The 21,877-nt window shown below is 40.2% G+C and overlaps 2 protein-coding genes across 7 annotated transcripts in view; one reads left to right on the top strand and one right to left on the bottom strand.

The window, feature by feature from the left end:
• Window positions 1-3,897, bottom strand: part of Ofd1 (OFD1 centriole and centriolar satellite protein) — a 40,011-nt gene extending 36,114 nt beyond the window's left edge. For 2 of the 5 annotated variants that reach the window (XM_021655617.2, XM_060374269.1), the window contains exons 1-2: window positions 3,473-3,686; window positions 3,204-3,302 (exon numbers count right to left, since the gene is read on the bottom strand). In XM_021655617.2, the coding sequence (XP_021511292.1) occupies window positions 3,204-3,302; window positions 3,473-3,481 (108 nt within the window). In that variant the 5' untranslated portion in view covers window positions 3,482-3,686. Of the gene's footprint in view, window positions 1-3,203; window positions 3,303-3,472; window positions 3,687-3,738 lie in introns of those variants that run through there. The other 3 variants (XM_021655615.2, XM_021655614.2, XM_021655620.2) reach the window with 3 other exon arrangements.
• Trappc2 (trafficking protein particle complex subunit 2) lies at window positions 3,854-19,670 on the top strand. 2 transcript variants are annotated; one of them, XM_060374275.1, is made up of 6 exons: window positions 3,854-3,985; window positions 4,081-4,133; window positions 11,002-11,113; window positions 15,661-15,809; window positions 16,950-17,031; window positions 18,640-19,670. In XM_060374275.1, the coding sequence occupies exons 3-6, from the start codon at window positions 11,021-11,023 to the stop codon at window positions 18,736-18,738; spliced, it is 423 nt and encodes a 140-aa protein (XP_060230258.1). In that variant the 5' UTR covers window positions 3,854-3,985; window positions 4,081-4,133; window positions 11,002-11,020; the 3' UTR covers window positions 18,739-19,670. The 2 variants fall into 2 exon arrangements, with proteins under 2 accessions (XP_060230258.1, XP_060230257.1); XM_060374274.1 differs by lacking the exon at window positions 4,081-4,133 and having other exon boundaries at window positions 3,868-3,985.
• Window positions 19,671-21,877: the final 2,207 nt, after the last annotated feature.

Genomic DNA, 21,877 nt, shown 5'->3' with positions numbered 1-21,877 from the left:
CATGATGATCCTTCCTACTCTACTTTTAGGAAGGAATATCAACTGTCAGCAAGCCTAACTGTGATGATCTTTTGTGAGCAGGCCCCGCTCAACTCCTGAAGGTGGGAGTTTGGCTCAGAAGATAGTCCTGAACAATAATAGTATACATTAGTGCCATGACAGAGCAGAACCTATTATGTACCTAAAATCCTCTACTTAAAAGACATTGATACTGAACAAAGCACACATGCTCAGCATCATCTACAATTTACAACCTAAAATAGTAAAGAAAGAAAAAGAAAAAATAAAAGGGAGAATGCAGCACCCTTAACCAATCAAATTAGAAGTTGCTTAATTACATCTGTAATATACTGAGGAAGAGCTATACTCAGAGCCAGCTTAATTAATAGAATAATTTAAGGATACCTTGCCTAAAAGAAAAATTTAGTATTATAAGCACGATGAATAGAAAATAAGAGCCAGAAAAACTGAAACGGCAATTATAAATGAATTGCCATCTTGACAGCCACAAAAAACAAAAAGTACTTGCTAGGAGTCACAAAACTGGCTTGGAGCTTCCCAGCAGGCAATGCACAAGGGAAATCTATTCAAAATTAAATTTTGCAGGCTGAAGAGATAGCTTAGTCAGTAAAATACTTTGCTAAATAAACATAAAGTCCTGAATTTGATCCCCAGAAACCACATAAAAAGCTTGCTGAGGTGATGAACAATTATAATCCCAGTTCTCAGGAGGTGAAGCAGGAAGATCCCTTGGGCTCACTGGCCAGGCAGTCTACCTGAATTAGAGAATTCCAGGTACAATTAGAGACCCTGTCTCAAGAAAAAAGGTGAAATGCAACTGAGGAAGACACCTGACGACAACATCTGGCCCCAACACCATATTAGTGCACCTGCACAACAACACAATGTTCTTAAGATAAAAATCAAACGTAGCATGAGGGATGCTGATGGATCTCAGTTGGTACAGTATTTTCCTTTCATGCATAAGGCCCCAGGTTTAATCCCAACACCAAATAATAAACAGGTGATTCAAATAAACAAGGATGTTTAAGCTCATCCTTGGGTCTATAGATAATTCAAGGTCATTCTGGGCTACAAAGACTGTCTTAAAAAAGAAAGTCACTAAGAGTAACTGTTACATAATCATGAGGATTGGAATTTAGATTCTGGTACCTGTGTAACAAGCCAGCTAGGTGCAAAATGAGGGATCAGACAGCCTGTTCAGGCCTCCATGCTCGGGTAAGCACACACACTACACATCTGCATACACTTAGGCAGATAGAAATAAGTCATGATACACACACACACACACACACACACAGGAAAATTGTTACACACAAGGCAGGAGATTCAAAGTATGAGAAAAAAATTTATTACCCTTAACACACATCGCAGAAATGGTCTCAGCTAGACCAAAAATAAACAGATGATTTGACAAGTTTCATTTAATATATACCTAAACTGGAAGTAGTATAAGATGCCTGTAATCCTGACACTAGGAAGGTTGAGATAGAAGGACCACCATGAATTTGAGGTAGTATAATGAGACGCTATCTCCAAAAACACTAAAATTATGAAAAAAACCGCAAAGCAAACAAAGGCAACTATAAATAAATGACCTTGCAGTTGACCATAAATACAAATCCTTTTCAAATAATAAAATATAAATTAGGCCACTAAATTTTATAAAATTTAAAAGTTATAACCCACCCAATATCAGTCATTGAACTGACAAAGTAAAAATTAGCTAAATTCAAGAAAATAAAAATATGCCCTGCCTTTCATCCAGTTGGGCTAAAAAAACAATAGCCAGCCACACTGTAGCTTACACAAAAGGGTATAGATAAATACAGCCATTGGTCAATACCAAATAAAACTAAGATGTGAAAGATTATGAAGTATAATCTAGAGTATGACATGTCCAGAATGCAAAAATTGTTCAATATTACAGATTAACAAAGTATAAACAATCCAGGTGGTTGAATCTAGTATCATTAATGGGTTAATGAGTTGGACATAAAAGATCAAGCATTTGCAATGTGAGAGCTGGAGATGGCTCAGTTGCTAAAATACTTTCTGGGCAAACAAGAGAACTTGAGTTCAATCTTTAACATAAAAAGCTAGGCACGGTAGTGAGTGCTTGTAATCCCAGCACTGAGAAGGTAAAACCGGAATACCTAGAGATCAAGGACAAGAGAGAGAGAGAGAGAGAGAGAGAGAGAGAGAGAGAGAGAGAGAAACCCTGTTTCAAAACACAAGGGGGATGGCTCACAAAGATATGTAAAGTAGACATCTGGGCAACACAGGAACACACACACACACAAAGAGTAGGGGGAAAAATCAGGCTCACCTTTATTTCCCAATTCCATATGTAAAAATGTATTTCTGAAACGTATATTGTAATGAAACACATTGAACTACTCCATCCCTTGCTGTTACCCAAAATTAAGGGGCACTAACAACATTTGCTATTCATTTTAAATATTCACATTCCAAGATATTTTATTTTGGCTGACCTGGAACTGGTTTTCTGGCCCAGGCTGACTTCACAGAAATGTGCCTGCCTCTGCTTCCTAAGTGCTGGGATTAAAGGCATGTGACAACACACCTTCATTATTTTCTATGTAGTAACATCCAGACTCTAATATCATCTATTAATTCTGAAAGATGTAAACCTAAGTTAATGGGTATGTTTTTTAGTTAGCAAAGAAATTAGTAAGCTTCATTTTGATGTTTTCACACATGTATGCTATATGGAAACATCAGTCACCTTCCCATTACCCTCTCCAGTCCTGTCCTTTCCCCACAATAGACCCCTTTTGCTTTCATTACATATGACACATGATCAAATCTAGATTGAAAACAAGATCTGTAACATCAGCTTAGTGTTATGACCAGTTCACTATAAACATGTTATGTGCGACCTTCATATCAGTTCAATAAACCTATTATATGTTCTTTTATACCTGAGTATATGTTTCATACCTGACTATATGTTCTTTTTAAACCTAAGCCATCATTATCTGCTTCCTCCCAAATCCTCCACGGCCAGATTAAAACTCAACATTTTAAGAATGTAACTCACCAATACAATCTATATTTTAGTATTTTAGAGAGCCAAGCTCTGGACGAATTTAACTGGAACTACCTGCTATTAAAGGTTACACTTCTGAAAGTAACACAGTCGTGACTAAATCTGATACCTTAAGTGTGTCCAGTATACCCCGATCCTTAAACGTCTGGTATAGCTTTTTCCGCAGTTCATCTTGACTCAATACATCACACTTGGCCGACATGGTGGACTGTAAGAAAAAAAAAAAAAAAAGAGTTACCTAGAGGCAAAGAGAATCTGAATTTCAGAAATCAGACCAGTGGTCTCCCTGGAAGCCGTAAGATGTTCAACCGAGCTGTAACGAACATTAACATGGAACGTCCTTTCTGAAAGACCCTGGGTAGTGGCAGGTAGAACTACCTGAGCCATTGTTCTCTGCTTCCTTCGAGCTCGGCTCTCCACGGCCAGACGCTGTCGCCCAGGCCAGGCGGCAGGTGGAGAGGGAGTCCCTGACCTCCGAGCCCCAGCCTCTGTCACTGAGGACCCGGAAGAACAAGGGAGCTAGAACAACAGCCCATTGCTCCGACAAACAGTCCCACTTCCTCCCTCAGTTGGAAAGGGTGGGCGGGGCCGTGACCAGGAGGGGGTCTAGATGGTAGGATAGACCAGAAGGGGATCAGACGCGCCTGCTCAGTAGACGGTTTTCACTGTCCCATAGCTCTCTTCCCGCACACCAGGCACAACGTACCGCCTAAACTCAACCGCCACAGGTTGCAGCACTGTGACGTTTGCGCGATTTTAGGCCGGAAGTCGCGGCCATCCCGCGAGAGCGTAGCCTCAGATCTCGCGGGAGTTACTCCGGGTTTCCCCGGATGAAGCGACAAAACGCGAGTTTATGAGGTTGGTGGTACTATTGTGGTCGCCTCCCTACAGGTAGGTTTTGGAAGGAAGTCGGGGGCGGGCGCTCTGGGTTCTTGTGGGACGGCCCAAGCCCCGCGTGACGCGGATGTTGTTGTATCTTTATCCAGCCCTGACTCGAACAACAGAGCCAGCCCCCGGTGCCGCTTAATCACATCTCCGGGTAGGTACATCCTTCGTTTCCTTTTGGAAACGACCTCCGCACTCTTGGAGGCTTGGCGGTCTGCAGGTCAGTCAGTTAACCCAGTGTGTCTTCACTGCAGCACCGTTGCCATTTGCAGCCGGAGAGTCCTTTGTTGTAGAATAGAACATCTGAACCTGCGCATCATAGGGTAGCTGCATCTTTGGTCGGTTTCTATTAAATGCCAGTAGTAACCTATGTCCGCACACACGTGTCTACAGACTTTGACAGATGCTAGAAAAGAGGCGAAAATCGCCTCTCATTGAGACACACAGAGCTTAATTTTATAGAGAGCTCCCATTGTGTTTTCTGTGAGAAAGGTACCCAGGATGCCTAACTCAGATTGTAGAGATCCGGGTGTGGTGGCTCTCATGTAATCCCAACACTGGAAAGACTGAGGCAAGAGCATTGTCTGCCAGTCTTCAGTTCGAGGTCAGTATGGGCTATAATGTGCCTAAAGAAAAAAATGTCAATCCGGGGGCCCTAGCGATCCCCAGCACTGCCTTGAAAAACAAAAGCCCCACCATAGTGGTGGAGGCAGGAGGATCAGAAATTTAAGATCATCCTTCACTACATAGCAAGTTGGACCCCCGCCTGGCATAAATGAGACCCTGTATCAAAAATAAATGAATAAATAAGTAAAACTAATTGGAAAGAAAAGAAAGTAGAATCCCCAAAAGCAGGAATGAAAAACACTGCACTCAGTGAATGAAATGACTAAGAAGTCTTGTGGACTGAATAGTTTAGCAAGAAGGGTATTAGCAGATGAGGGCATCTCTATGGGCGAAGTGTGGCTTTTCAGTGCCATGACTGGTAGGATTTGAATAGTGAACAGAAGAATGAGCATCACAGAAGGCGGGGGGAGGTATAGGCAAAGGAATAATGGCCAGGGCTCTCTTGGGGGTGGTGGGTGTTAAGTAAGTTCTGTGAAGACACGATTGAGTCATTGTTAGTTAACAGCACAGAGGAGTAAAAGAAATTTTGATGCATAGCTATAATAAATAAATAAAAGTTGAGAAGCAGCAAAAAGAAAAACAGATTATAGGAATTGAACAAACTTTGTTTGTATAATTGTAGAAGGTCTTAGTTGGAGATAGATTAAGGATGCACACAGAATTAGGGAGAGCATTTAAGCCTGAAGAACAGTAACTCTGGAGTAGGTATAATCAAAACAAGTCTGGGGAAAAAGTAAGTAGACTGGTCCTTGCCATCAGAGGTGAACAACAGGATTGAGATGAGACCTATAGAGCAATGTGGGAGGACCTATTTTGAGTACTCCAAAGATTTGAACTCTTCACCCCTGCCTTTGGTCCCAAAGTTAAAAAGAAGTAAATTCAGTGGTCTCTGAAAGCCAACATAAACTTACTTGGGGGTCAGGCCATTACTTCTGACATTAATAGGGACATTTTCCCATTGGAGATCTGTCAATAGTGTTTATATAGCTACTCATTACACCAGACGTGTTCCATGTCACACCAGTTTAGTCTTCTTTTATCTTGATCTGGGGAACAGATGGAAGGAAGTACTGCTATCAAGAGCACAGGGCAGTTTCTAGAGGTTCTTCAATAGAGGCTGTAGAGAGATTTGCTATAAAAATGGATTGCTTTGAACTGGGATGCATGAGTCTTATCCTGTATTTACTTGTAATTAAAACTGCTTAACTTAGAAAGAATTTCTAAGCTCATCCTCCCACTCTCCCACTGAGGAAGCCTTCCACCATCACACCACATGAATTTTAGTTTCCTGGTAACTTCAGATGACAGTCCTAGGTATGGACTCTATAGCAGTTTAGAATAAGTCTGTCAAGTCCAGAGTTAACAAATAGTTGCCCTCCTGTATGTACTGCACTTCCCCAAACCCATAACAGACATGAATAATTGATCTAGCCATTCACTGCTAACCACACTGTTTCTTAGCACCAACTCCTGGCAGTCAGACCAGCTAAGTAGATTTTGCTCACAAGAAACCCTTTGCTATCCCTAGTCAAATCCCTTTTTTACTAGACATTGCATTGTACTTAAATAATATCCACCAAAAACCCTTCCTACTCAGCTTTAAACACCCACAGTTCCTTCAGTTGCTCTTGTTTTGTTTCCAGAGCATTATTTGTCTAAATTTAATGAGGACAACAGCAGCACTTTACCTACCTTGCTTGGCATCGTCTTATTCAATTTTTTGGTGGTTGTTTGTTTTGTATTTTTGGATTTATTTTATTTATATGTATGTCTGTGCAATGAGTACAGGTGCCCACGGAGGCCAGAAAGCATTAGATCCTCTAAAGCTAGAGGTACAGGCAGTTGTGAGCTGCCCGATGTGGGATCTGGGAATGAGCTTGGGTCCTCTGCCAGAGCACTATGTTTTCTTTTTCTTTTCATAAGATTTTGTTTTGTTTTGTTTTGTTTTGTTTTGTTTTGTTTGAGACAGGGTTTCACTGTGTAGCCTTGGCTGTTGTGGACTTTTTGTAGACCAGGCTGGCCTCAAACTCACAGAGATCCATCTGCCTCTGCCTCCCATAGTGCTGGGATTACAGACATGCTCCACCATGCCCGGCTGTAGTATGTTCTCTTAACTGTTGAGCAATCTTTTTGTTCCAGCTGTCTTGTTTGTTTGTTTGTTTGTTTGTTTGTTTGTTTTTCTGAGACAGCATTTTCTCTGTGTATCCTTGGTTTTCCTGGACTTTGTAGATCAAGCTTCCGTTGAACTCACAACAATCAGCCTGCTTCTGCTGGGATTAAAGGCCTGTTCTACCATGCTTGGCTTTCCCCAGCTGTCTTACTCTTCATTCAGACTAGAATGCTTTACATTCATTTCTTGACATGTCAGCCTGCTGGCTTACTGAGCAATAAATTTAAACTTTGGGTTCATATTTCTTTTACTCCAGGTTTCTCTTTTGTTGTGCAGTTGGTTACTGGTTTTGGTTTTTTGAGACAGTCTCCTACTGTGGCCTAGGCTGGCTTGTTCTCTGTTTTAGCCTCCTAGGTTCTTATAGATGTTAGCCACTATACCTGGCTTCTGTTGGTTTCAAAATTCAATTACAAGATTGTCTTAACCTTTTATATCTTAAAAATTTCATGTAACACTTGTGACCTTACAGGTCTTCCTTCCTCCCCACCCTACCCCACTTTGAGACAGGGTCTCTCTGTGTAGTCTTGGCTGTCCTATGTCTCATATGTAGGCCATGCTTACTTAGCCCCACAAAGATTCACCTCTTACTGCCTCCCAAGTGTACGTCACCACACCTAGCAATGGAGATATTTTTTTTTTATTCTGACATTTGCCTGCTAGTAAACTTTCTTGTTGTTATTTTTGTTTTGCAATACAGACTTTCTCTGTGTAGTCTTGGCCGTATTGGAATCACTCTGTAGACCAGGCTGGCCTCCAACTCACAGTGTTCCACTTACCTCTGCCTCCCTGATCGCTTGGACTGTGCCCAGCTGCTAATAAACTCTTCATAGCTGCCTTGTATTTGAATGTGATAAATTGTCTTCAAGCTACTAATTTAGTGTAAGCTATGATACTACAGATCTATAATCCAAGAACTGCAGAGGCTAAAACAAGAGGATCCTGAATTCAAAGCCAGCCTGAGCTACACAGCAAGACCCTGTCCCAAAACAAAACAAAACCTTATTGGTCCAAATGCTGAACGAAGATTCTGTGGAGACATTAGACATAAATTGGCATAGAGAACTTAGATATTAAATCAGCTTTAGGTTGCCCCTTCTTCAAAAAATAATGAGTGTTTCCCAGATCCCTAGCACTGTTGTAACCCTGGGGATACAATAGAGAACAAGAGGTATGTCTGTTCTCTGTCACGCAGGCTATAGGACTTCAGTGTAAATAGAGAATGCAAATGAATAATAACCTGAATTTGATTGTTTTTGTTTTTAACTTATGGTGGATGAGCTACTGTATAGATAAAGGTCCTGACATGGTGTCTGACCAGAATCAGCTATGTAATATCTATTTTGGTTGATGTTTTAGTCTCTGAATATACCTGGTCATAGATGAGGAGATATCCTTTTATCTGTTTCTGAAAATAGGAATAACATTTACCTATCTCTTAGCATAAAGAACTGTTCTGTGCTGTGATTTCTTTAATGTCACTTAACAGTAGACGTAGAATTGTTGATCCAAGCTATATAATTTGCCAGGACATTAAGACGTTTAGATTGAAATGCCTAGGAATTTTTCTAATATCTAACATGAGTCTTGAAGTTTGCATCCAGCCCAGCCTGGGAGCTTGCTGCTGAGAAGTCATGCTTTGTATGTAACAGGGGAAATAGAAATTAAGCATACTTGCTTCTTTTATTTCAGTGTATACCCAGTGCTAGGGGCCCTTATTTTCTTAATGGTATCCTACAGAGGCATTTGATTTTCTTAACATGTTTTGTATACTTCAATTCTTTTTAATTTTGCTCTTTTCATGCAGCCTAGCTGGCTTTGAACTCCGTGATCTCCCTGCTTCAGCTTCCTCAATGATAGAATTGCAGTATTTGAGAGTCAGCTAATAAGCACCTATACTACCCACAGGAACTGGTACATATTCAAAAGTTCTAGAGATTAGGGTATGGACATCTCCAGAGAGGAAGGGCCATTAATTAGGCTTACCTGAGCTAGGCATTTCAAAATCATCGTGGATTTGATAACTCCCAAGTTGTGTGTGTCCACCTCTTCAAACTGGATTTGAAGAGATGCTTCAGGGGTCTCCAAGGTTTTGAGGAAAATGAACAGATACATATGCTTGCCAACACGGGTACTTTTAACCACAGAAGTTACTTTTTGTTTGCTTGTTCTTTAGTTCTCATTTTGAGACAGGGTCTCACTCTAGTTCAGGGTGTTCTAGAACTGACTGTGTAGTCTAAGCTGTCCTAAGGAGCCACAGTGACCCTCCTACCACAGCCTCCCAAGTGCTGGGAAGACAAGCATGAGGCAGTTTGTATTGTTTTATATGCTGAGATTCTAAATAGTAGTAGTTGTTTTATAGGTGGAGACGATTCAGAAATTTTAAAGAGTTTAGAATAGTTGATCTAGACTTGAGCTCTTCTGTAATTGTTAATGCTAGCCCCATGCAGATACTTACGTTCAAACTAATAAATTAGAAATTCAGCTCTGCGGTTATACTAACCACATTTCAAATGCTTAGTGGCTTTCATATTAGACATATGGTTGTAGAACATTTCTATCTTGGCAGAAAGTTCATTAATGGACAACAAAGGTGTGTGTCACCTTTGCCCAGTACACACATGAGGTAAGCCTGAGAATAGCAGCTAAAAGCTGATAGGTGCTTGCCTGTCCTGAGTCTAAATGTTATGTATTTTTTTTTCTTACATATGGGATCTAGGTTGAAAAACATTTGTACATAAAAGTAGAAGTGGGAACTCTTTGAGAGAGGGCATCTCTAAGGAGGGAGCAACAAGAGAGAGTGGCAAGGACGTGAGGATGATTGAAGAAGATTGTTTGAATTGAATTTTGGATGGATGAAGATGTCCTGGGAAAGCCATTGTTTGTGCAGTTGATAAGTGCTAAGAGAAAGTAGTTTTCTCTGCCCAGCTGACGAGGTTGTAAGAGAACCCTCATATGAGTTTGTCTTCCACAATAACACTTACCAAGCACTAGTTGTAAGCCAGACATTCTTTGTTAGATTTTCGTGCTTTACATATGTTGGGTTATATAATAAGCCTCCTACGCATAACAGTAAAGTAGCTCCAGTGTTACCATTGTTGTATACATAAGAAAACAGACAGGGAGATTCTGCTGGTGTCTATGGTCACATTCCAAGTAAGAGTCAGAATCTGGCTTTTTCTAATTCCAAAGCCCTTGTATAGGCATACTAAAATCCACCCATCTACCAACCCAGTTTTCTGGTCATTTCTGTTGAAACACATGGAATAGGGCTGGTACAGTTCCAATACTTGCCATTAAGCCTGACAACCTGAGTTTGATCCCTGGGACTTACAGAGAGGAAAGAGATAACCGATTCCCATATGTATGCCATGCTGTGAGTACACACACAGACAATAAATATTTTTTTTAATATAAAACCATGAAATACTTGTTTTCTGCCCACCTTACCCTAATTTCTCTTAGTTTTGTTGTTTGTTTTTCTTTTGAGACAGTCTCTCTATTTTGTAGCTCTGGCTGCTCTGGAACTTGCTCTGTAGACCAAGCTGGCCTAGAAATCACAGAGATCCACCTGCTTGAATTAAAGGCTTGTCATGCTAGAAAAACTTTCTTAATGGATTAGTGTATGAAGAGACTTATCATAGGCCCTTGTATTTTTAGACTTATTTTGTGGCATACATCCTTCTCATAGAAGGAAGACAAATACACTGTATAATCTGTAGGAAAATGTTACATTATCTCTTTTGTGTAAAAATGGTCTGTGGTAGCTGCCTCTTAGCTTTCTTTGAAGGGTACCTCCTCAACATTTCTGAGGCAAGCTGATTAATTCCTTGGCCTTTTCTACTTTATATTATGCTTAGCTAACCAGCAACCTCTACTAGTCTTTCCAGGTATGAATATGAACAGTGAACTCCAACTTCAGCCTAACATACTCCATCATATTTGGGGACCCTTGAGCTGAATGTTTCAAGTTTTTCAGTCATGAGAATACTGTCTTTATGATATACTACAGGTTTTCCAGTTTCTTTCAAAAGATATTGTACATTGGGTTCTAAAGGACATATCACAGACATTTAAGGTGTAGGGTCCAATTATAGTTGACCAGAAAGCAGACCATGTTGCCAAACTTTAGTAAAATACTAGAATTCCGTACTTCATGTTAATCATTTTGGGTCTCAGTATTGAGGACTAAAAGTATGTGTTATTTTTTCTCACTTAATTTGATTAGGAGCTATATATTGAAGACAATGTCTGGAAGCTTCTACTTTGTAATTGTTGGCCACCATGATAATCCAGTTTTTGAAATGGAATTTTTGCCACCTGGGAAATCAGAATCCAAAGTACGTATACAACCTTACATTTATTAAGAATTTTTGGGTTGTTTGTAATGGTATGGCATAATAGTGTCTTAGAACTGAGATAGATCTGGATAGATGAAGCAACTGAGATAGAGCAACAATTAAATTAGGCTTTGGAGTACCACAGACTGACAGAAACCAGTTATGGAAGGAATGTTACCCACTATGGAATGTTTCTTAAGCATATAGAAATGTGGTAGGCCTGGAAAAATTTTTGTTGCCTCAAAATGTCACAGTAGTCCATTCTGTTTCAGTAAATCACATTTTTCACCAGTGTAGATATCAATCAGTTTCTACCTGAAGAATAAAAAGAACCTTACTCCCATGTCCTCCTGCTATCATTGGTACTATAGCACTTTATGTCAGTGGCTTTTGCAGCACTGATTACATTGTCCCCAACCTACAGACACCCATGCTGTGTCTCGAAATTCTAAAAGCAATAGCGGAAGTGATGCTCTTTTGTTATCAGAATGGTTCCAGAGGAACAAACTCAATTCAAGAACATAATGCCCATCATTCAGAATAAACAGTCAAGGAGTTGGCATTTTAAAAATTAATTGTAATGTATAACCTAAATTATAAGATACTTTTCAACGATTCAAATTGTACCACCAAATTACTATGCTATTTTGCCAGTTATTGGTCCTGTGTTATCTCCAAGCTCTGTTTTTCGGATAATACTTAAACTTGGTTTTGAAATAGTGACAGCAATAGGTTCTCCATGGGAATTGCCACTTACATACTCCAAAGACCTAGTGGGTAGCACCACATGGGAACACTTTCTAACTTGACTCAGTTTACTTCTTTCTACCAAATCACTTATTTAAAGCATTTCCATCGTGTGTGCATAGTCCCTCAAGAGTGTTCATCAGCATGCAGACCTGGCAAGCACTGCTAAGGGACAGACACAGCATAATTGTTTCTCTAAGGATTCAGGTTTCTTTGGCATGGCAGCATTAGGAATGTAAACATACTTGAGCTGTAAAAGGGTTCTGGGCAACTGGTGACCTTCCACCAACTTCATCGTGGGAGTAAACTCCTCAGTAAAAAAAGGTTATACTAGTTTCTTATGGGTGTTATAGCACAGTGCCAAAACTTGAATGGCTTAGAATAGAAATACATTGGCAGTTTTAAAAGCAAATGTCTGAAATTGAGGCCTTGGCAAGACCTTACTCCTATGGAAAGTAGTTCACTTGGCTTCTGGCAGCTTAGTGCTAGTCTTCTTGTTGCATTCTCCTTGTATACATGTGTCCAAATCTCCCATTTATTTATTTTTATTTTTTGTGGCGGAGGATGTGAATGTCCTGGAATTCACTAGGTGGCCCAGGATGGCCTCCAATTCAGGATGATTCTCTGTCCTCAACCCACTTAGTGCCGGGATTACAGGTATAAGCCACCACACAGCAAACCTTATTCTAAGGACTGCAAATAAGCTGGATTAGAGACCCACTCTACCCCAGAATGACCTCATCTTAACTAACCACATCTGCAGTAACCCTTTTTCTAAGGCCACATTCTGAAGACCATATGACTTTTCTTTTAAGATTGATTTATTATGTATACAGTATTCTACCTATATGTCAGAAGAGGGCACAAGATCTCATTATAGATGGTTGTAAGCCACCATCTCATTGCTGGGAATTTAACTCAGGACCTTTGGAAGAACAGCCAGAGCTCTTAACTTCTGAGCCATCTCTCCAACCCAGGGCATATGACTTTTAAAAAGGACTCTGTACACCAATGGTTCTCAACCTTCCTAATGCTGAGACCTCTTAATGAAGTTTTACATGTTGTGGTGAACCCCCCCCCATATAAAATTATTTCGTTGCTACTCCATAACTAATTTTGCTAGTTATGATTTGTAATTATCTGATATGCAAATGGTCTTAGGTGACCCCTGTGAAAGGGTCATTCAACCCCCAATTGGGTTACTACGCAGTTTGAGAACCACTGCTATATACCGTATACTATAGCAGGTTGTTTTTTGAAAAACACATTGAAAACACAGGAGTTTGGGTTATGAATCTTAATATCTGCTTTGATATACTGCTAGGTAGATTCTTTCAGAGGCCCTCTGTGGTAGTCTCCTGTCCTGTTACTTGTTTGCTCTTACATCCAATGTCTATCCCATTTGTCTTTCTAAGTGAGGATTGATCATTGTATCCTGGGTCCTCTTTCTTGTTTATCTTCTTTAGGTGGATAGATTTCAGTATATTTATCCTATCTTATAGGTCTATATAAGTGAGTATATACCTTGTGTGTCTTTCTGCTTTTGGGATACCTCACTCAGGATGATCGTTTCTAGGTCCCACCATTTGCCTGCAAATTTCATGATTTCCTCGTTTTTAATTGCTGAGTAGTATTCCATTGTATAAAAGTACCACAATTTCTGTATCCATGCCTCAACTGAGGGACATCTGGGTTGTTTCCAGGTTCTGGCTGTTACAAATAAAGCTGCTACAAACATGGTTGAGCAAATGTCCTTGTTGTGTACTTGAGCCTCTTTTGGATATATGCATAGGAGTGGTATAGCTGGATCTTGAGGAAGCACTATTCCTAATTGTCTGAGAAAGCACCAGATTGATTTCCAAAGTGGTTGTACAAGTTTGCATTCCCACCAGCAATGGAGGAGGGTTCCCCTTTCTCCACAACCTCTCCAGCATGTGTTGTCAATTGAGTTTTTTATCTTAGCCATTCTGGTGGATGTCAGGTGAAATCTCAGGGTCATTTTAATTTGTATCTCTCTGATGGCTAAGGACATTGAGCATTTCTGGCAGAATGCAGGGAATCAAAAAAAGGGGTGGGGGAGTTAATACGACTGGAGAGGACAAGAGTTCCACAAGGATCAAATATATCTGGGCACAGGGGTCTTTAATGAGACTGTTTCTGCAAACAAGGAGGATGTATGGATGCAACCTAGAGCCCCTGCTCAGATGTAGCTATTGGTAGCTCAGTATCCAGGTGAGTACCCTAATAAGGGGAACAGGGACTGTTTCCAACATGAACTCTATGGCGGGCCCTTTGACACCCCCCCTCCCCAGGAACATCTAGCAAGGTCTAGCAGAGGAGGACTTTGCAGCCAGTCCTGAAGACACCTGATAAACCAGTGTCAGATGTAAGGGTGGAGGTCCTCCCTTATCAGTGGACTTAGAAAAGGGCAGGGAGGAGATGAGAGTGAGAGGGTGGGGTTGGGAGGGAAAGAGGGAGTGGGATACAGCAGGGATACAAAGTTAACAAACTGTAACTAATATTAAAAAAGAAAAAGAAAAAAAAAAAGAAAACACAGGAGTAAGACTTCATCCAGTCTCTGTGAGTTTGAGGCCAGCCTGGTCTACAAAGTGAGTCCAGGATACCCAATGCTACACAGAAAAGCCCTGTCTCAAGGGGGAAAAAAAGAAGAGAGAAGAAAAAGAAGAGGAGGAGGGAAAGAAGAAGATGATGACAACTTTATCCATGTTGTGAATTTCCTCTATACATTATAGTGAGTCATTCCTACCATCTTTCCAATTAGGCCATTTTGCCCATAAAGAGGACAATCTTGGTTCTGACAGAATTGTTTCTGCTGTTGACAGATGACAACTCACAGCTTGGGATGAGAAGGACTCCCTCCCCCTATCTCAGATCCCAAACCATGTAAGCTCTGTTCTGCAAGAGAGCTGTCATACCACAAGTGCCACCTCAGCTCTCTCTGCTACTTTTCCTCAGAAAGCCTGGCTCTCCCTGTTGCCTCCAGCCCTTGAGGTCCCATGTTTATACCATCCCTTTGCATCTGTCCTTGATTTCCACTTTGGTCTCCACCTGGAGAAAGTGCTCTCTTTGATCCACATCTGCTTACACACATTTTGTGTGTTTCTCTTCTAATAAGATAATGGGTTTCTGGAAAGTAGCATCTGCTTTATTTCCTCCTTTAAAAGTAGTAGTCTCGGAGCTGGAGAGAAGGCTCAGAGATTAAGAGCACTGACTGTTCTTCCAAAGGTCCTGAGTTCAATTTCTAGCAACCACATGGAGGTTCACAACCATCTATAATGAGATTTGGTGCCCTCTTCTGGTGTGGAGGTATATATGCAGGCAGAACACTGTATACATAATACATGAAATAAAAAAGTGAGTCTTTCTTCATATGATTAAATAGTTGCCTTCTACCAGTATTAAAATAGTATCTTGAAGACATTAATTGGTGTTCCTGTTGTTTATGAGTGATAGATATCAAGATTGTAAAGGCATATCTTTTATTTCTCATGACAATAATATATGAAGTAAATGTAAAGAGTCCTCCCTAACAAAAACATGTATGGAATTTATAGAATGAAAACCAGGCATGCTGGTACATACCTATAGTCCTAACAGGAGGAGGGAGGCTGAGGCAGGGTCAGGAGCTCATGACCATTCTAGGCTACATAGTAAGGCCATATCTTAAAATAAGAAAAAAACACACACGATACACAGAAATTGACAGAATGTCAGAATGTATTGTTAGTGTTCCCAATGCCATATGGCAGTGTTCATCTTTCTCCATTCTCTGTCTTTAGGATGATCACCGTCATCTGAACCAGTTTATAGCTCATGCTGCTCTCGACCTTGTGGATGAAAACATGTGGCTTTCTAACAACATGTACTTAAAAACCGTGGACAAATTCAATGAGTGGTTTGTATCAGCATTTGTCACTGCAGGACATATCCTTATCTTATGGTAGTTTGCTTTCTCTGGCTGTCATAAACATCATGACCAAAACCAACTTCAGAAAGGAAAGGGTTTATTTAGCTTACACTTCCCAAGTTGCAGTCCATTGCTGAGGGAAGTCTGGACAGAACCTCAAGCAAAAACTGAAGCAGAGACCACAGAGGAGTACTATATACTGGGCCCACCTGCCTATAGATGGTACTTTTTAAGTTTGTTTTTTTAATGTTTTTTTAATGGGTAAGTTTTGTTGTTGTTTTTACCTGTTTTTATTTTTTTTAATTTATTTATTACAATTTATTCAGTTTATATCTCTGCTGTAGCCCCCTCCCTCATCTCATCCTAGTCCCACCCACCCTTCTCCTTCTCCCCCTATACCCTTCCCCTAGTCCCCTGATAGGGGAGGATCTCCTCCCCTTCTATCTGACCCTAGCCTTATCAGCTCTCGTCAGGGCTTGCTGCATCATCTTCCTCTGTGGCTTGGCAAGGCTGCACCCCCCCAGGGGGAGGTGAACAAAGAGCCAGCCACTGAGTTCATGTCAGAGAAAGCTCCTGATCCACTTACTAGGGAACCCACTTGGAAATTGAGTGGCCTATGCGCTTCCTCTGAGCAAGAGGTCTAGGTCCTTTTCCATGCATGGGCCGTAGTTAGATTATCGGTTTCTGCAGGACCTCCTGGGCCCAGGTTTTTTGGCTCTGTTGGTCTCCTTGTAGATTTCCTGTTCCCTCAAGGTCTTTCTATCTCCCTCTTATTCCATAAGGTTTCCTGTACTCTGCTATGTTTGGCTATGAGTGTCAAGTATCTCCTTTGATACCCTGGTGGTTAGAGTCTTTCAGAAGTTCCCTGTGGAAGGCTCCTGTCCTGCTGTTCCTCGTCTTCTACTTCCTATGTCGATCCTGTTAAATGGATGATTTTAAAGTGTCTCACATGTAAAACTAAGGATTATCTGAACCATACCAAAGGCTATTTTACTTTATGTCTCCTTAATATAATGCTAAGTTGACTTTAAGCCAGTTTATATATTCAACTTTGCCATCACAAAGTGCAGTTTATGTGACTAATTTGAAGATTATCTTATCAGATGATTGCTTTAACTGTTTCATTTCTAGTAAAGATTATGCCTTAATTTTTTCACATATGAGATTTATTATGCTTCATGATGTGAGGCAAGAAGATGGAATAAAGAACTTCTTTACTGAAGTCTATGATTTATATATAAAGGTAAGATATGTTCTATAATTTAAAATAATGATGTTTTTAAACAATAGGGCTAGAGACATAGCCCACATTAAGGTATAAACATCAGTTTCTCTTATCATTAGTAATTCCATTTTAGTGTTTTCTCATGTATTATGAAGCACTTATATTAGTTAAGGAACTGATGAGTTTTAGCTTTATGGTAAAGCAAAGTATTAAAACCCCAAATTGAAAGAATTACAAGGCACAGTGACAGATGTCTGTAATCTCAGCACTTGGGAAGATCATGAGTTTGAGGCAAGCTAAGCTACACAAGGGGGGTGGGGGAGGTGTAAAAATCTTAGCTGCGGTATATGTACTTTTTAAAAAACTGAACATGAGACACTTAACATTTGTTTACTTAATCCAATGGGCCATATAGATTGATCACTTTATAATGAATGTAAGGTAGATTCAAGATCCATGCTAATGTATATAGGCCATATCAGTCATACTGCTATTAGGTTAGAGGCAGGTTCTTCTCAAAACTAAATGTTAGAACACAGAATTCCTGAAGAGAAGTCAGGTAAGGGCATACATAACCTATGCTCCCAGCACTTAGGAGGTAGAATAGAAAAATCAGTTCAAAGCCAGTCTCAGATATATGGTTAGTCTGAGGCTGCTTTTGACTACACAAGGCCCTATCTCAGACAAACAGGTACTGCTTACTACTGAATTCCAAGAGTTGGGAGACTGGAAGGATTGCAGTGACTTTAAGGCTGGTCTGGTTACAGAGTTTGAGGCTAGGCTGGGTGACAGAATGAAAACCTGTATCCCAGAAATTTTTTCTTTATGATGTTTTTGTTCTTTTTCAAGACAGGGTCTCTGGCCTTGGCTGTCTTCGAACTTGTTCTGTAGACCAAGCTTGCCTCAAAGTCACAGATATCAGCCTGCCTCTGCTTCCCAAGTGCTGGGACTAAAGGTGTGTGCCACCACTGCCTGCCTGTTTATTTTTTAAAGATTGTTTTTGCATTTTTTGTGTGTGTGTGTCTATTTGGGAGAATGGGTGTTGAGGAGAGATGATCCATGTCATGCTGTACATAATAGAGGGAGGTTAGGTCAGCTTGCAGGAATCAGGTCTCCTTCTACCACACGGGTCCTGGAGATGGAAATCTGCTTTGTCTAGCTTGACAGGCACTGGGCCTGTTTATTTTTTATTTATTTGTTTTTGAGATAGTTTCATGTAGACCAGTCTAGTCTTGAACTACTGTGCAGCTAAAGCTTGCCTTGAATTCCTGATCCTCCTACACCTCCCAAGTGCAGAAATTACAAGGGCATGCAACCACACCTGGCTAAGATGTTATAATTTAACAATGGGCACCCTTCTTTGAGAGGCCCTGCAAATATGCACTGTGGTATGCCTTACTTCCTACCTACCTCTCTCTTTAACAGTCATAATTAGTCTATACTTAACTACAGCTCTGCTTCATTTTAAAAAAATAACAATGGAGAACTTCCAATAAGAATTGAAAATGAAAATCAGAATTTTGTCTTTGCTAAATTTTAAACTAAAAATGTAAATTTCCTTTAGCAACCTCTGATTTATCAGTCTCTTTACATTAACAGGCTCACTAATACTTTTTTCTTTCTTAGTTTGCAATGAATCCATTTTATGAACCCAATTCTCCTATTCGATCGAGTGCATTTGACAGAAAAGTTCAGTTTCTTGGGAAGAAACACCTCTTAAGCTAAATGGGGAAATAAATAGTATCACCATCATGGGCTATACTTGGTAATGTGTGCACTGTAAGTAATTTGAAACAGCCTGGAAAACTTTCACCTAAAACTCTACATGGTTTCATGTTGATTATAATTTCATGTTGTTTGTGAACAGTGTTATTTATTTATAAAGAGCTCTTTACCAGTACTTTTAAATGTTTTTATTAAATAGCTTGAGAATGAACTTTTGTCTTTCCTGACTGAGATAATCTGATCGTAATTTATTAATTCAAAAGCAAATATCAGTAAATAGTTGTTAGATGGATTTAAAACTAAAAGGTTCTGTAAACATGAAGAAAAACTGCATTATTTTTACATTTAGAAATGTTCTTTTAAAATGCTTAAAACACTGCAGTATCAAGAAGCTGAAGCAGAAAGCCTCTGCTTGGTACATGGTTACGGAACTCTGTCAGAGGCTGAGAATAATGATCCTGTTGGAACTCTAAACCCCAGGACTGGGTTTAGAGTACACTGGGCCAGTTACAGGCCCTGGTAGAGTGTGTTGCCTCTGTCACCTTATATTCTTGTGTTTTCCTTCTCTTAGTAAACTGACGGTTTAATGACCTTGTTAATATCTATACTTGAAAAAATGTTATAATAAAAGTATTAAAATAAAGTGTATTACTACTAAAAGCCTGGGTTACACTGACGTTTGCACTTAGCCTTTTAGGCTATATATGGGGTGAGAGGTGGTAGATGTGGCCTCTTCTATAAGAAATGTTAGTTTGATCTTACAATAGTATATATGCATGGAAAAGCAAGTACACCAGATTTTCATGTATACACTAGAAAAATTCTTCATTCTAATTTTTGAAAAACCAGTTCTAAGCTTTCTTGTATTCTTTGGTGAAGTTGTTACCATCACTTTTTTTTTTTATTTCTTAAATAAAGATTTATATCCAAGAGTGTGGTAGTCTGGTGCCTACTTTTAAAATGCAGATCAACACCAATACTTTTTTTAACCCCATTTCCCTACTGAAATCTGAAAACTATTATGGTACATCTTAACCCATTTAATAGCTCAGATCACAGATCACCTCTTACTAGCTGATAAAGGCACTCAAGTAAAAATTTGTGACTTGAGGCTGGAGAGACATTACTCAGCAGTTAAGATGTTTTGTAGAGCCAGTCATGGTGGCACATGCCTGTGATTCCAGCACTCACAGATACAGAGACAGGTGCATCTCCTTGAGTTCTCGGCCAGCCTGGTTTACAAAGCAAGTTCAAGACAGCCAAGGCTACACAGAGAAGCCCTGTCTCAAAAATCAAACAAACAAGGTTTTGTACTTGCAGGTGACCCAAGTTGGTTTTACAGCACCATGTTGGAGTGAGTTTAGAGGGATTCAGTGCCTCTGGTTTCCCTGAGTACCTGCACTTAATAGGCACATGCCACCACATGCACATACTATTAAAAACAATAAATCTTTAAAAGAAAAGTCTGGCACTTTGAACAATGCTGATAAGAGACCGAGATATGTATTTATCATATACAACTTGTCTCACCCTCAGTGAACACATAACCCTGATCCAGGGAAGTGTGTGTGACCTTCAAGAAGCCTGGTTAAGTCAGCAATGACTGGGACTCAGAGTGTTCAAATAGGAAAGCAGCATCTCAGGAATAGAGGCATGGAGCCCAAACCTGTGTAAGCATTAAACTGGCTCATCTGACAAAGCTTGTCTCATGGGCAGTTGTCCCTACCACACATAAAATTCCTTGTTGATGCAAAATTTACAGTATATATTCATACTCCAAAGGTGATCCAGATAAAAATACACAAACCTGGTTGTGTTCTTTCTGTAGCTGGAAATTCCTAGGATATTTTACTCAGTGTCCGTGTTTCTGATATATTTCTAGTATGTTGGAATTAAATCTTTGCTCTGTCCATACTGTGGCTTTTTAAAGTTTTATTTATTCATTAGTGTGTGGGTATGAAGCTTGGAGGGAGGGTGCATGTGCTTTGGCATGCATGTAGTCAAAAGGCAGTGTAGACCTAGTTTTTCCTTTTCACCTTTACATTGGTATTGGTTCCAGGGATTGAACTCATATAGTCAGGTTTGTGAGACTTTTACCCACTGAGCAATCTGACTCCTACCTTTCCCTCCAACCTGCCTACTCCCTGAGATAGGGTTTCTCTGTGTAGTCCTGCTGTCCTGGAACTCACCAAGAGAATGTGTGGCCAAGCTGACAGGCTTATTAGGAAAGACATGCTAGAGGAAGGGAAGTCCCTGGACTGGAGAGGTTTTGGAGTAGGAGTTTGGATACAAAGAAAGGAGCCACAGGTAATGAGTCTAGAGAATAGCTTCTGCTTTGATATGCTAGTAGACATCACAGTTACTCATTTGTCCTTAGTTTCTTTGGGACCTTCGGCCATATAGAAGTCCTTTCCAAGGGGCCTCTGTATAAGCTCCTGCCTCAAGAATCCTTCCCTGTTTGAGTTCCTGTCCTGACTTCCTTTGATAAGTTGTTTCTTAGTCATTGTGTTTCATCACAGCAGTAGTAACCCTGAGTAAGAGATCATAGCTCAAAGTGGTTTTTTTGAACAAAATGTTTTGAGGAAAACAAAAAAAAAAAAAAAACAAACAAACAAAACACACACACACACACACAAAAAAAAAAAAAAAAAAAAAACACTGAATAAGCCAAAGGCAGTTATTGGTTCTCCTCCTGCCTGGGGGCTAACTTCCAGAAGCCCACAAAGTCAGGAGGTAAGCTTGTCTGGGATCACACACCCCAGGAACAGCTGATGGCTACTTTAATTCCTAAGAACGAAGGTTATATACTCCTTGCAGAGGGGGTGGGAAGCTCCAAGAATAGATGTACCAAGAATAGGTAGGTGTTTGTAACTGGTTGGAACTAGGCACTTCAAGGATGCTTGATTTGCAGTACATAGAATGCTCCTATCATAAGAATAGAATCTCAATGCCTAAATAACATTGAGCCCCAGGGAGGGGAAAGCTAGCAGGGAGCTGTGTCAGAGGCCACACATCAAATGTGGTTAGGGGAGTCTGAGAATGTCTAAAGACATTCTCCAGGTGAAGCCAGGCAGAGAGCAGGGTACCCCGTTTAGTGGGAGGTAGTCCTGCCTTTAATGCTGAGCTCAAAAAGGGCTAT

The sequence above is a fragment of the Meriones unguiculatus genome, chromosome X, assembly GCF_030254825.1.
Source record: "Meriones unguiculatus strain TT.TT164.6M chromosome X, Bangor_MerUng_6.1, whole genome shotgun sequence".
Classification (NCBI taxonomy): domain Eukaryota; kingdom Metazoa; phylum Chordata; class Mammalia; order Rodentia; family Muridae; genus Meriones; species Meriones unguiculatus.
This window is presented reverse-complemented; position numbering and strand designations above follow the sequence as displayed.

Excerpts from the sequence above, each read along its gene's own strand:
- Trappc2 (XM_060374274.1), top strand. The coding sequence starts at position 3,948 with ATGAGGTTGGTGGTACTATTGTGGTCGCCTCCCTACAG. Across the intron at positions 15,810-16,949 it reads TTTGTCACTGCAGGACATAT|GAGATTTATTATGCTTCATG; the intron begins CCTTATCTTATG and ends TTTTTCACATAT. Across the intron at positions 17,032-18,639 it reads TCTATGATTTATATATAAAG|TTTGCAATGAATCCATTTTA; the intron begins GTAAGATATGTT and ends TTTCTTTCTTAG.